Below are 13,444 nucleotides of genomic sequence, written 5' to 3'. Positions count from 1 at the left end.
TCGAAAAAGTCTATTGGACTGATATTCCAAACCAAACAGGAAATCAGGTATCTTGGATTGAAAGTGAAATTTATATAGAGTTACAAGGGCATATCTGAGATATTGGCACCAAGGGAGTTTAGTTGGATCCTCCTCAAAATTGGTGAGACTGTTCATGATACATATGAAATTTAAAGTTAGGAAAATGGCAGATTTTCATTTATGGGCCTGAACAGGGCGGGGTGCCAAATTCAGTAAATGACAAATAATTGCCTGATGCAAGGTATTTTTCATACCTGGCATGTATAAGTGGGATCCCAGCCTGAACAAGACTGCATTGAAATTGGGCCTGGTGCCCATTGCTGGGAAGAAGAAATACCCTTTCTTTTTTATTGTTTTTTTTTTTTTTTTTTTTTTTTTACTAGACAGGCTCTTCCTCCAAAGTAAAAAAAATAAATAAATAAATTGACCTCAAACCTGCATGTGTTCAGGTGCCTGATGAAAAACATTAAGGTTTTGTAGAAGCAGACGGTCCAAACAGGAATATGAGAATGACCGTCGCCATTTTGTCTCGCCAAAAATTTTAAACAGTCATAACTTGGCAGAAAAACAATATTTCTGCACCAAACATCCCGTACTTGTTGAAAGTCGTACCCTCAAGGGGTCTTGTACGGGTCATTTGCATCACAGTGCCATCAAGTGGCAACAGGAAGACACTCATTTGACTTCTACATGTCCAGTTCATTTTAAGTTGGTCAGTGTAGTTACAAGACCTTACATTTTAAGGCCCATGTCCACATGTCTGTCTGTTGCCATGATGACGCTTTGTTCGCCATTAAAAAAAACAAATTTTTTTCAGAGATTGCGGCACGAAATTTGGCACACATGGTCGAATTATAGCACTTAGAACATTCATTTTGGTTTTGAATGAGGGCGTGGCTAAACAGCTTAGTAGCACCTCCTTTTTTGTAGGACCCTCTTACAATAGGTGTTTCCACGAAATTTGGCACATTTGGTCGAATTATCGCACTTCGAAGATTCATTTTGGTTTTGAATGAGGGCAAGGCTAAACAGCTCAGTAGCAGCTTCCTTTTTGTAAGACCCTCTTACAATAGGTGTTTTTTTCACCTAGGGGTTTGAATGTCTTTCTCACATTCAAAAACATCTGTCAGCCATGCATAAAAAGTTCAATTTATGTGGAAGTTTAGATAAGAAACAGGACAGGTGATTAATTTTGGTGTTATGAGGTCAAAGGTCACAGAGGTCATAAAAGGAATTTCGCAATAACCTAAAAACAGATAAGACAATTTAGGGTCAGGGTCGGTGATCACGACGTCATAATAGGAATTTCGCAATAACCTAAAAACAGATTAGAATGTTTAGGGTCAGGGTCGGTGATATGATAAGAAGAGAAAGGGTCAAAGGTCACAGAGGTCAGAAATAATGCAATACATTCATTTTGGCTGCTCTAGTTATATTTTTCCTATTTTTTTTGATCATCCTAATACCTAGTTTAAAAAAAAAAATCAAAGCTAAATATTTTCTGTGTGTGTTTATTAGTTGTCATTTGTAAAGCTCACCAGCTCACGTTTATCCACCTCGAACCACCGCGAAATGCCGGGGAGACTCTGGACCAGCGTCAGGGTCGTCCTCTCCACCCACAAGCTCTGCAGCAACACACAATGATTATGATTGGCATGCGTCCTTAAGAGCAGCGAACACAGCTTGCACACCCACATCCGCACACAAGAAAAACCACTTCTCGCCGTCCGAGCAGCCACTTAAAGGAGTAGGTCACATGTCACGTCTTATGTCAGCGGCCATCAATTGACGACGTGGCACTTAGCTAGTCCTAGCATGCTACAAGGTCACTCTGACAGCATGGAAAAGGCAATAAAATCGACAGTGGCTGTAAAAGCAGAAGGAAAAATAATAGTGATCATAAAACAGCTAAAAGTACTGGTTAACAGTAACAGCAGTGTGGTTTAATGGTCAAAGGTCAGAGGCGCTTTTTTTTTTTTTTGGCGATATTGTACATGAAAAACATACTTTTTTTGTGGTCGCGCAGTTGTTCACAAAGCTGTAAACAACTAAGCGAACAGAACTTTATTAGATTTTAGTTTTGGAGATGCAGAATAATTGAATATTTCCAATGTAAATACACATACTTGCTCATGCAAGCATACATATTTCCAATATTTCTTTAATTTGTTTGTCTACAGAGAGCCCTCGCAAGGTCTGATATTGGTTTGACGCTTAATAGAGCGTAGCACGTTTTGCACAAGGACACTCCAGAAGCACGCGATGTGGATCGATGATGAAGAAGGCTCTTCTGACTCACTAGACCACCCGTATGACCTTCATTGATTTTACGCTTTTTAAGGCCATGAAGTCTCAATACGAACATCACATGAAAATAACATGTAATACAAAATGAGTAACAAGTCCGACACCACCTTTGGGAATTTTTCCACTATAGATCGAACCGTCTTCACTTAATTAATGTGCGCAAGTAGTTTTTGATGGGTGCTAAATAAGATGACATGCGTGGAGAGGGGGTGGGTTAATACTAAGTGTGTGCAGCTGCATCCCCGCTAGGCTGTGCATGACCGTTCCAAACTCTAATTAGTTTTACAGGATTTGGAATGAATAATACATGTGCAATATACACGTTTGCTAATACCGGAGTATGCACATTCAGGGTTGTTCATAACGGTTGAGGACCTAAAAACCAAGGGCGTAGGTTTGCATAGGGACGGTAAGGACATAACACTACCAACTTTTCAGGATGCTCAAATTATCCCCACCAACTTTTAAGCAACCTTATTTGCATGATATGACTTCAGTTATGTAGGTCATTTAGATCTGTCTTCCTATATGTTGTATGGATAGAATTGATCCAACCATTATTAAGTGAATTACAGTACTTTCATTATGCTCACTTACACTGATCCCTTTTCACTCGCTGAATGTGCAAGTCCATTTTATTCACTCAAACGCACGTTTGATTGGCTGATGATTTGAAACCCCCCCCCACACACACACACACACATATTCACACCCCGACAGAAATACAACATGGCGTCTCCCCCGCCCCCTTCGAAGACGATGGATATTAGAAGTTTTTTTTCCACCAGCAGCAGCCACTGTAAGTAGGGTTGTTCCGATCTTGTTTTTTTGCTCCCGATCCGATCCCGATCGTTTTAGTTTGAGTATCTGCCGATCCCGATATTTCCCGATCCGATTGCTTTTTTTTCGCTCCCGATTCAATTCCAATCATTCCCGATAATTTTTCCCGATCATATACATTTTGGCAATGCATTAAGAAAAAAATGAATAAAACTCGGACGAATATATACATTCAACATACAGTACATAAGTACTGTATTTGTTTATTATGACAATAAATCCTCAAGATGGCATTTATATTATTAACATTCTTTCTGTGAGAGGGATCCACGGATACAAAGACTAAAGATTAATTATTGTTATTTACATGATTATTTGTACTTTAATAAAGAATCTAAGGGTTCCAAAATGGTTTTGTGAATTAATAAGCGTCAAAAAAAAAAAAATCATTGCTAAATAAGTAAAAAAAAAAAAAAGAAAAAGAAAAATTATTAGATTAGTCGACTAATCGTAAAACTAGTTGGCTGACTAATCAGGAGAACATTTTTTGTTTAGGATAGCCCTAGTGTACCGGAACATATTTCCTCCACACCCTTCTCACCTTTTCAACCCCTGACCCATGAAGAGGGCCCCTGGATATGTTCGCCTTGGGCCCCAAAATTGCCAAGTCCGCCACTGGGTTTCGTTAGTGGAACCAGTGAACTTTAAAAGGGTATTGTCTACCCCTGTATTGGTTTTAAGGCAATTCTGGGCCACGACCTGTTGATTTTGGGTCACTTCATTTCATGTCGGGCTTACCTTGAACTCGTTCTCCTTGTCTTTCGTGCCCTTGTGAAAAGGTCGATCGTATCTGAACCTCCAGATGTGATTGAACTTGTAAAAACTCTTGATGTTGTCTGGAACGCCGTCACGCTGCAGAACATCCTGGCTCTCGGGGATCGGGGTTACCGCGTAGATCTGCAGGTCTGGGAGCGTGGCGTTTTAAGGAAAAAAGACGCTTACCTGTGGAAATTTCCGAGCAATCCGAAAGGATACACTGCGCGTCCGCCTGGTAGATGGTCTGGTCCGGCTGGTTGACGTGCTGCATGGCGATGGCGTGCGGGAATTCATTGAGCATCCGCTGCTGGAAGGCCTCCAGCCTCTCGTAGTCGTGGCCCCGGCACACAAACTCCTTGTTCTGAGGAAGGGAACGGCATTGAAGGCAGTGTGGGGTTAGTTTGACATCTAGTGGAGACAAGCCGCTACTGCACTGTAAAACCTAACGTCACCTCACATTCAAGGACACTTGTATTAAAAAAATGCAATTCTCCCCTTATGCTTATTACTTCTTTAGGGACTCGGGAGGACAAATAAATGAAGTTTATGGGCTATACATCTAGCAAGGGCAAGCAAGTAATTCTAGCAACTTGAAACCGTAGAAAATATCACTTTCTCAGAAGCGTTTAAATGCGACTTATACTCCAGTGCGACCTATACTCAGGTGAGACTTTAATACAGGACTACTTCGACACACTAGCAGTGTTGTTTTTAGCAGGCCTTTTAATATTTTGGGCCAAAAATCTTCGTCATATTTTAGTCCGTTTGAAATGCTGACGAAAACTAATTTTGTCTTGTTTTAGTCCCCGTTTACTGAAAATGTTTTCATTTGTAAAATTATAAAAAAATTCCCAAAATAAATATACGTTTCTGAAAATTTTGAATGAGTATTGACAGGCGAGCACATATTGTAGCGTTCACAAGGACAACGTCAACTTTCTGATGATAATACACTCTAAGCAACAAAACAGTACATTACTTCCACTTGCCTCATGCTAACGCAAATGCAATGCTAACGCTACGAGTTACATTTAATGTGTGATGATCACTCAGCGCAGACCTTTAAACTGCCTATGATGGAAAAAAGCATGTTTATTTCATATTTCTTGGGTATTTTATTTTACTTATTTATTTATTTATTTATTATTATTATTATTATTTTTAAACCTGTCCTGTTCAGCTGTTTGACATGGAGAATGGAAGTCTAAGTGCCCGGATAGACTGAACAGTTTTAATGTTTCACATTGAGAGTCTGACATAATCCCATTGTGATCACTCAACATACCTCGTTTGTTATGACAAAGCAGCGGACAGGAAGGGGTTATGGGGGAACAGATGAAAAGAAACACAAGAGAAGAAAGAAAAACACAAACTACAACAAGAAAATACATTGAACATCTAGACCAATTACTAATATGTTGGTGCTATCGTCAGCTAGCTGTATTTCCGGTTGACACCATGTGGGGGGCCTGTTGACCAGGGAAAGAGGGGGGCGGGGGTGGGGGAGTCTATAAGCTAAATGATTGAAAGGGGTAGAGTGTACACAAATCAGCTCTGTGAACTAGAACCCAGTAATCGTGTGAATCCCTTGTGAGTGTAAGCCTGTTGGCGACCAATCCTATGCCGCCCCATCGCCAATCCCGGCACCAGGATCCCCCACCCGAGCGCGCCCTATCACATCCAGTCGCACGCAAGCCCCACCAGGCGCGCGACAGCCAGGCAGACGAGTGGAAACGCCACGCGGGCGCCAACCCAGGGCCACGGCCCCCACCCAGCCAGCCCGGGGAAGGAGGGAGGGCGGGCGGGGGCTGGGGGTCAAGCGCAGCCCAGCAAAGGAACCATCGTCCCCCACCCCCGGGATCCAGGGTGGTCCCCCGGGCCACCCGCGCACCCATCAACCGGCCTTCAGGGATGGCAAGAGGGGACGCACCACCAACCCCACGCCTACCCACACCCCCGCCCGCCCACCCGGACCACAAGCCACAGCCGCAGCTCCCCAACCGGCACAGCACGCCACGGGACCCCCAGCGGCGCACCAAGCCCAGGGCAGGGTCCCCTGCCGGAGCAGGCAACACCCACCCGATACACCGGCGGTCAGCCAGCGACCCGTGACGGAGAACAGGGTGGATATCCAGTCAGAGAAGAGAGGGGAAGGCGGAGGCAGGAGAACGCCGAGGAACCGGCACGGGGTGACGCAAGATCGGAGCCCCGATCCCGCCCCCCACCCACCCCCCCCCCCCCCCCACTCCTGCAGCCGGCAGCCCAGGCAGAGGGGAGGCCATGCCCCAGGAGCCACGTCATAGGGAAAAAGTGTGGGACCCACCTACCACCCTATAACTGTGGCTGCCAGGTTCCCGGCCATCACCCAGCACCGTGATGGGATTGAGAGGGGAGGGTAGTGCACTGTATGCATTAAAATAGGAGAGCTTGGCTTGGGGCAGTGGGACCGCAGCATGGAATTTCTACCCAGCCGCCCGTCCCACCGCCCTTTGCCGTAGCTCTCCTGTGGAGTATGGTGTGTGTGGTGCGTTAAACAAAGGTGCAGGGATGGCGGGGCCTGTCGTGAGGAGGTAACCGTGAGGCACCCCCCCCCCCCCCCCAACAGGTCCCAACCATCCCACAACCTTGGTGTGTGATGCATTAAAAACAGGGGGGAGCCGGGACGGGGCTTTACAGTCCCGGCCCGGGAGAAATGTATGAGTATGTAAGTGCCAGGGTGGAAGATATTTACAGTGCCGTGAAAAGTGCGTGAGTTTTCACGTGGTATTTCATGCTCCTGAATGAAATGTGTGTGGAAGCGATCGATATATTTATTCAATTTTTTGAATCCCGTTAACAGAACAGAAGGCTCTCGCGGGGCGGGCCGTGGGCAGGAAGAAGGGTGTGTTTGGGATAATTGTCTGTTTGTGGATTGGACAGGAGGATTCGGTAGTTACTGTTGTCCGGGCAACGAGGGTTGTGGATTTTGCCAACTCAGCATCAAAGAGGCTCTTGGAGTCTTGTCAGTCGTGTTATCAGTTGGATATCGGGCATTCTCCGGTGCTCCTTGTGTTGGTACAGAGCGTCCCGCCATTTGTTCTGGACACTCTGGGAGAACTGATTGCAAGAGTTGGTGCGTCCATCTTGCTCACAACGCACACGTTGGGCTCCCGTGATTAGAAGCCGTCGTGTATCTTTTATGCCCTATATTGTGCTTGTTTTCCTTAAAATATGGTATAAGTGCTATTTATTTTATATTGGGTGTGTTAGAGTAATGCAAACAGTTGCAAAACTGTATGCCACAGGCTTCCTCTGGATCGACAATATCACTTCTTCTCGTCATCGTCATGAAAAAATTTTTCGTCAACGAAATATTTTCGTTATAGTCATCTTTGACGAAACGAACACTGCGCACCAAGACAATCTATTACTTACCCGTAAGAAAAATGGGAATTTTTTCCCGTAGAATCCCACTCTGAAGAATTCTGGCTCAAGACGTTGCTGGTCCATGATCTTGTCGTATAATGACGCTTCCATCATCTAAAGACACAGTTTCAAACGCGTGAATGAAAAAAGTCATAATTTTTTTCAAATTAAAAAATAAAGACTCTCGAAGTTGCCTAACCCTCATTTTGCTGAGGTTCCTGTAGTCATAGTATGACTCGTATTGGTCGGCCAACTCTCGGCAGAGGATGATGCCGTTCTCCCAACACTGATGAACACAAAAATATCATTTAAACTCATGTTGCGCAGCTGAATTGACAGCACTAGGAGGCGCCGGTGGGTCAAAAATCTTCCACAAATAGTCTTTTTTTTGTGGCAAAAATGAGTTCACAGCATGGATTTTCACGACTCACCTTGCCTCTGTCAAAGTTCTGGACAATAGTAAGGTGCAAGAACTCCTTCCTCTGCCACTCGCTCTGCATGGGGTAGTTGAGGAACTCCCGCAGAGGCCTGTCCGACCACTCCAGGAGCTCGTCGTAGAGCAGCAGGGTGTACGAGGCTTCTGCGTTTGGTGATAATAGCGTTAGCATGACAGCAATTCGAGTGTGAAGATGCTAGCTTTTTATGTGGGTCTTTGAAAAAGACCACATAGTGTTATTCTGCAATTTTATTGTACTTATTCTTTTTCAATATATTCTCCGCGTTTTTTCGTCGCACCGCGCAGCCCGGACCATTGCCTAATCAGCACCGTTGGAGTATCGACACGACCGGAATTTTCGCGCGACGCAGGAAATTTTTCAAATGGCCCCGAAAAATTTACCGTTCGTCCGTAAACGACCCCCCCACACACACACAAAAAAGGTTCAGAATGTATCTAGTCCTACAATTTTTGACCAAATCACATAATTTGGGCACCAAAAATTACGAGACAGTGAGAGGCATAAAAGTTGTAAACAGAAATTGGAAAAAATTTGGAAAATTGCTAAAAACTTTCCCATTCACTTCCAGTGGAATTTATATTGCATTGATGCCATTGACGGCCATGTATGTCGAATCTATTGATCTATTTATTGAATCTATGAACTTGGATTTCATTGACGCATATGTGAATCGATGCCATTGACGGCCATGGACGTCCAAAATTTTTCCCATTCATTTTCGATGGCAAAAAATAACAATGTCCCCAAATCAACAGGAAATGACCAAATATTAATCGGACGTGTCCCCCAAACTTCCCCGATTCCATTGACACTTTTTGAGGGTGCTGCCATTGACGGCCATGGACGTCCAAATTCCCCATTCATTTCTAATGGCATTTACTTTGTTAAATGCCATTGACGGGCATGTTTGTCCATTCTATTGATGCCATTGTAATAGGATTCCAATGACGTCTATGTAAGTCGACGTCTATGTAAGTCTATGTAAGGACGTGTCCCCCAAAATTCCCCACTTTCACTGACGGCCATGGACGTCCAAAATTTTTCCTATTCATTTTCAAAGACAAAAAAAAAAAAAAAAAAAAAATTTTCCTATTCATTTTCAAAGACAAAAAAAAAAAAAAACAATGTCCCTAAATCAATAGGAAATGACCAGATATCAAGAGGACGTGTCCCCCAAACGTCCTCTATTCCACTGATACTTATGCAGGGTCCTGCCATTGACGGCCATGGACGTCCAAATTTCCCATTCATTTCTAATGACATTTAATTTGTTTAATGCCATTGACAGGCATGTTTGTCCATTCTATTGATAGCGCTGGGCAGGGCTAAGATCTGTATAGCCACACAGCAAAGACCCAGAGTAATTTCTCCATAAATTGCAGTTTCTAGTTACCTGTGTAGTTCTGCGCTTTGAGATGCAGGTCGTACAGCTTATGGATGTAACGGATGTACATTTCTTCCTTGTTTAGCTCCGTTTTGTAGAAGTTCTGCTCCAAAACAATGGGAAATGAGTCGTTGAAATCCCTGTGTGTTAGCTTTTTCGGTACTTACCAACAAACTAACGGTGCATCCAATTTTCTTGCCGTCTACTTCTCCGAGCTTCATGCAGTCCCTAGCAGAAAATAGCAAAGAGGAGTGAAAAAACTAAGTCTTCATTTACTCTGAAGCAAGGGCGTAGGTTTGCTCTCAATATTGGTAGGGACGATATAACAGCATAACCAGCATGTACAATTTTTTGCTTGGGACGGGACATTAATAAAACCAAAAGGATTGGGTGAATGGGGGTCATGGCTACATTTCTCACCAATATGAACGGAATTAATTGATAGGCTAAAATAAATGATTAATGCAAAATAAATCTGTGTTGACTTATACTATATTTCACACTGCAAATTTAAAATGTCTTAATCTGATAATTTTTTAATTACATTTTCTAGTCGAATAATTTTCTCAATTTTTCCACTTTCTTTAAGTACATTTTACTGCAGTGGTATGAAAAACAATCTGAATATTTTGGAATTTCTCACATTTCTGCATAAAATCACCATCAAATGTGATCTGATCTTTGTCAAAATCACACACATGAAAAAACAGTGTCTGCTTTAACTAAAACCACCCAAACATTTATAGGATCATATTTTATTGAGAAAAGTATGCGAACAATGACAGAAGGGGGGTAAGTAAGTGAACTATCACATTTATTATTTTGCGCATCCATATCTATAATGAATTCAAGGATTTCAGCATTTATTCACAAGAACTTTCACCGGAGAAGCTCTGTTTCCATAAGGCGGCCACCACATTGACGCCCAGACTAGCATCGTATTTCACCAAATTTATGTAAAATAAATGCTAACTGCACGTTTCTTTTGCTTTTAACCAAGAATTGAGACTGTTTTACACCCATATCTATAAAGCATTCAGGGATTTAAGTATTTATTCACGAGTATTTTCAATTTAAAAAAAAAAAAGCTTTTTGTCTGTGATTCCACTTTGACGGTGTTGGAGGCAGTCTTTCAGGTCCTCCGTGTGTTCGTTTTCAATTCAGGTGAGACGGCCAGACTGGATTGCAAAGTAAAAGACTGAAGGCAAGAGATCATTACTTCGCAGTTTTAATTTCAGAAATTTCTGGGTGCATTCAATGATAGAACAAAGCTGTGTAGAGAAATGCACGCCGAACAGAGAGCTCGGCGTTGCTTATATGCTATACTTAAAAGGAGGTGTGTCTGGTGATTAACTCATCTTACAAAATAGGTCATGAGCCTTGCTGGTTGGCAGTTAAAAGTCCATGATTATCTGAGGCAAAACTAACTATCGGCAGTTTCAGTGAAAAACAACTGGTCATGCTTGCAAGCATTTCAGAAGATTGCATTAGGCGAGATGTAAACTGACTTCAACGGCCACGCCAACAATGCAGGTCCCCTATTAATCGGCCCCGCCCCCCCCAATATCAGTATGAAGTCTATGGCTAACTCTGATGCAGGTTGGACTTTCAGTAGCAAAATTAGTGGTGTGTTCCCCAAAACACTGATGTCTTTTTTCATGACTTACCGTAACTGCTGCTGGCTGAAAAAAATTTCTAATATCCATCGTTTTCGAAGGTTGGCGGAGGAGGCGGTATGTTGTATTGGGGGGGTGGGGTCAAGTCATTAGCCAATCAAACATGTGTTTGAGGGGGGAAAAAATGGACTGGCACATGTAGCAAGTGAAAAGGGGTCAATGTAAGTCTGAAAATGATGAAAGTACTGTAATACCTATAATAATTCAAGTCAATTCTATCCTTGCAACATATTTATTTATCTATTTTCCCTTCAGGCAAGACAAATCCAAACATACAGCATTTATATGTGTTCACAATTAATTCAACCCGAAAAGAAAAGGGCTGACGGGAGAAGCCGAAGCTTATTGAAACCCATCCCCAGTATACCATATAGGACACAGAAAATATCGAATATCAATATTTGACATTATGATTTCGTAGTGATTACAAGTTTTTTTTTTTTTTTATATAATAACCATCCCCTCTGATTGTTTAGTTTCCCAATAGTGCATTGTTGATCGTGGCAATGTGCTCGTTATGATGATTAGATCCAGTAGATTAGTTCATAATTCAATAATTAATTTATTCCGTTGATTCGATCCAGAGGATAGGGGGATAGCTGAGGACTGATGGTAGGCCGTGTCCGCCACCCTCCTTTTGTCTACTTAATCCTCGTCGCAGTTTTCATTCCTTGCTGACTCCCGATGAACATTCATCTCAAGGTCGGGCAGCTTCGTAGTAGGTTGCATCGCCATTCCGGTTGTGGACTCATGGCCTGGGGGACTGGCGTCGCTAGGTCCTTCAGTAAGGACCGTCCCAGCGATCACTGTACCCACCTGGCACAATCAGGAGTAGCTGCCAACAGCGCACCAAAACGAAACATCCTCGATATCGTTCTACTTCGAGTGTGACACGAGTTAGACACAGCGGCCGCCATCTACCCCAGCTATCCTCCACAATATCCAGACTTTAAGGAGTTTTCCGGGCAGGCGCGTTGTCTGACCGCATTGTAAAGATCTTGGGCAGGACAGTGGCCAATCAACCAGTTCCATGTCGTTACAGAATTTGAAGTCACTTGTCTGTGTATTTACAGCCTACAGATGATAGGTCCTTGTGAGTTCTGATTGGATTGGCTTTGAGTCACCTTTGTTTTTGTTTTTTCCTCTTTTATTTTTGCCTTCCATTGTTTTGGGTACACTCGGTTTTGCTTCCAGGTTTGAGTTGCCACCCAGACATTATTTAACATTTGTACCGGTCTTATTATGTCCAAGAGTTAGCTTGAGTCAGCAACCTAAATATTTAATAAGGTTTGTTTATACCTCCTCTTAAAAACAGCCAATGACCCTGACGATGCAAGGCTATTTGTTGAGGCTTTGTACATCATCTGTCACGTCTTGAAATTTATTAAATCATACAGCTTCAATAACTTGGATTTGATGAATAACTCGTGTGTATGTGCTGTGTATTTTGCCTTATGAATAATCCGTATTGCTTTTCTTTGGATGACCAACAGAGGGTATAACCGAGATTTATAGGTGTTTCCCCAAATTTTGTCGCAGTACGTCAAATAGGGCAAAAACAGTGCACTATAAATTATTTGGAGGTCCCTGTGATCTATTACTTTTGAGCTCTGTAAAGAATGGAGACGCTCCTAGCTAATTTATTTTTCAGTTGTCTTATATGTGGATTCCATGTTAATGAATCTCAACTCGCTGCTCAGCCTTCACCGTGGACAGACGCACTCTTAGCTCCTGAAGCACTCTCTTATCTTAACCGATAAGCGCTCAGGGCCAGCAAGCTCGACTCCCAGTATGGCTCCAAAGAATTTGAAACCTGGAGACTTGGATGAAATAAAATCCTCCATACAGAAGTTGGCGGTCTCCTTGACTGGCTTGATTCAAAACCAGAATCAAGAAATCGTCAGAGAGCTCCAGTTAATTCGCGCTGAAAACAAAAAACTCAAGCAGGCGGGCGAGGAGAGAGATGTTCGCATCAAGAGGCTGGAAATTTTGGCTGACTATCATAATTATGTAAAAACATAATTATCAGCTGTGTCTACCGAGCTCCTGATTCAAATGTCTAGTTTACTGAGTATATGGAAAAGATACTGTATAAAATGAATAATAAGCATGTTTTCGTTGTGGAGACATTAATCTTGGGATAAAATATGTACAGCGTGTTGTTTGATTTTATACATTCATGTCTGATGAAACTGTTACAGTGACCTTTGCGTGCGTCAATTGTTGCTGAGTCGCCTTCGGTTCCTTCGGGCAAATCACACCAGCTGTGATAACACATAATCACTTTTGCCACACACATAGCTACAACAAAATGTTTCACAGCAAACAGATGCAAAAATGTCAGGGACATGACAAAGCCTTAACCTTGTACGCCCTGAAATTAATCGAGCTGCTTGACTGGACGCTAAGTTACTAAACCCAGATTGTTGATTGTGTTATTGCACAGTTTTGATATATGTCCCATGCCTGAATGTGCGTCTTTAGTTGTATGGGGGACGGGAAACTGATAAGCATATGCTTCATCCCGTCCGCCTTTGTCTTCTCCTTCGGTTCCTTCGGGCAAATCATATCACATTTTGTAATTGTCAATGATTGTC

At 42.7% G+C, this 13,444-nt stretch overlaps 1 protein-coding gene across 3 annotated transcripts in view; it reads right to left on the bottom strand.

Moving 5' to 3' along the window:
* Nucleotides 1-13,444, bottom strand: part of dock4b (dedicator of cytokinesis 4b) — a 237,364-nt gene that overhangs the window by 50,904 nt on the left and 173,016 nt on the right. For all 3 annotated transcript variants that reach the window (XM_057854988.1, XM_057854989.1, XM_057854990.1), the window contains 8 exons: nt 9,339-9,399; nt 9,181-9,274; nt 7,761-7,909; nt 7,529-7,615; nt 7,339-7,443; nt 4,144-4,285; nt 3,907-4,073; nt 1,560-1,646 (listed from right to left, as the gene is read on the bottom strand). In XM_057854988.1, the coding sequence (XP_057710971.1) occupies nt 1,560-1,646; nt 3,907-4,073; nt 4,144-4,285; nt 7,339-7,443; nt 7,529-7,615; nt 7,761-7,909; nt 9,181-9,274; nt 9,339-9,399 (892 nt within the window). The remainder of the gene's footprint in view (nt 1-1,559; nt 1,647-3,906; nt 4,074-4,143; nt 4,286-7,338; nt 7,444-7,528; nt 7,616-7,760; nt 7,910-9,180; nt 9,275-9,338; nt 9,400-13,444) is intronic.

This window comes from Corythoichthys intestinalis, chromosome 13 (genome assembly GCF_030265065.1).
Source record: "Corythoichthys intestinalis isolate RoL2023-P3 chromosome 13, ASM3026506v1, whole genome shotgun sequence".
In the NCBI taxonomy this organism is placed as follows: Eukaryota; Metazoa; Chordata; class Actinopteri; order Syngnathiformes; family Syngnathidae; genus Corythoichthys; species Corythoichthys intestinalis.
This window is presented reverse-complemented; position numbering and strand designations above follow the sequence as displayed.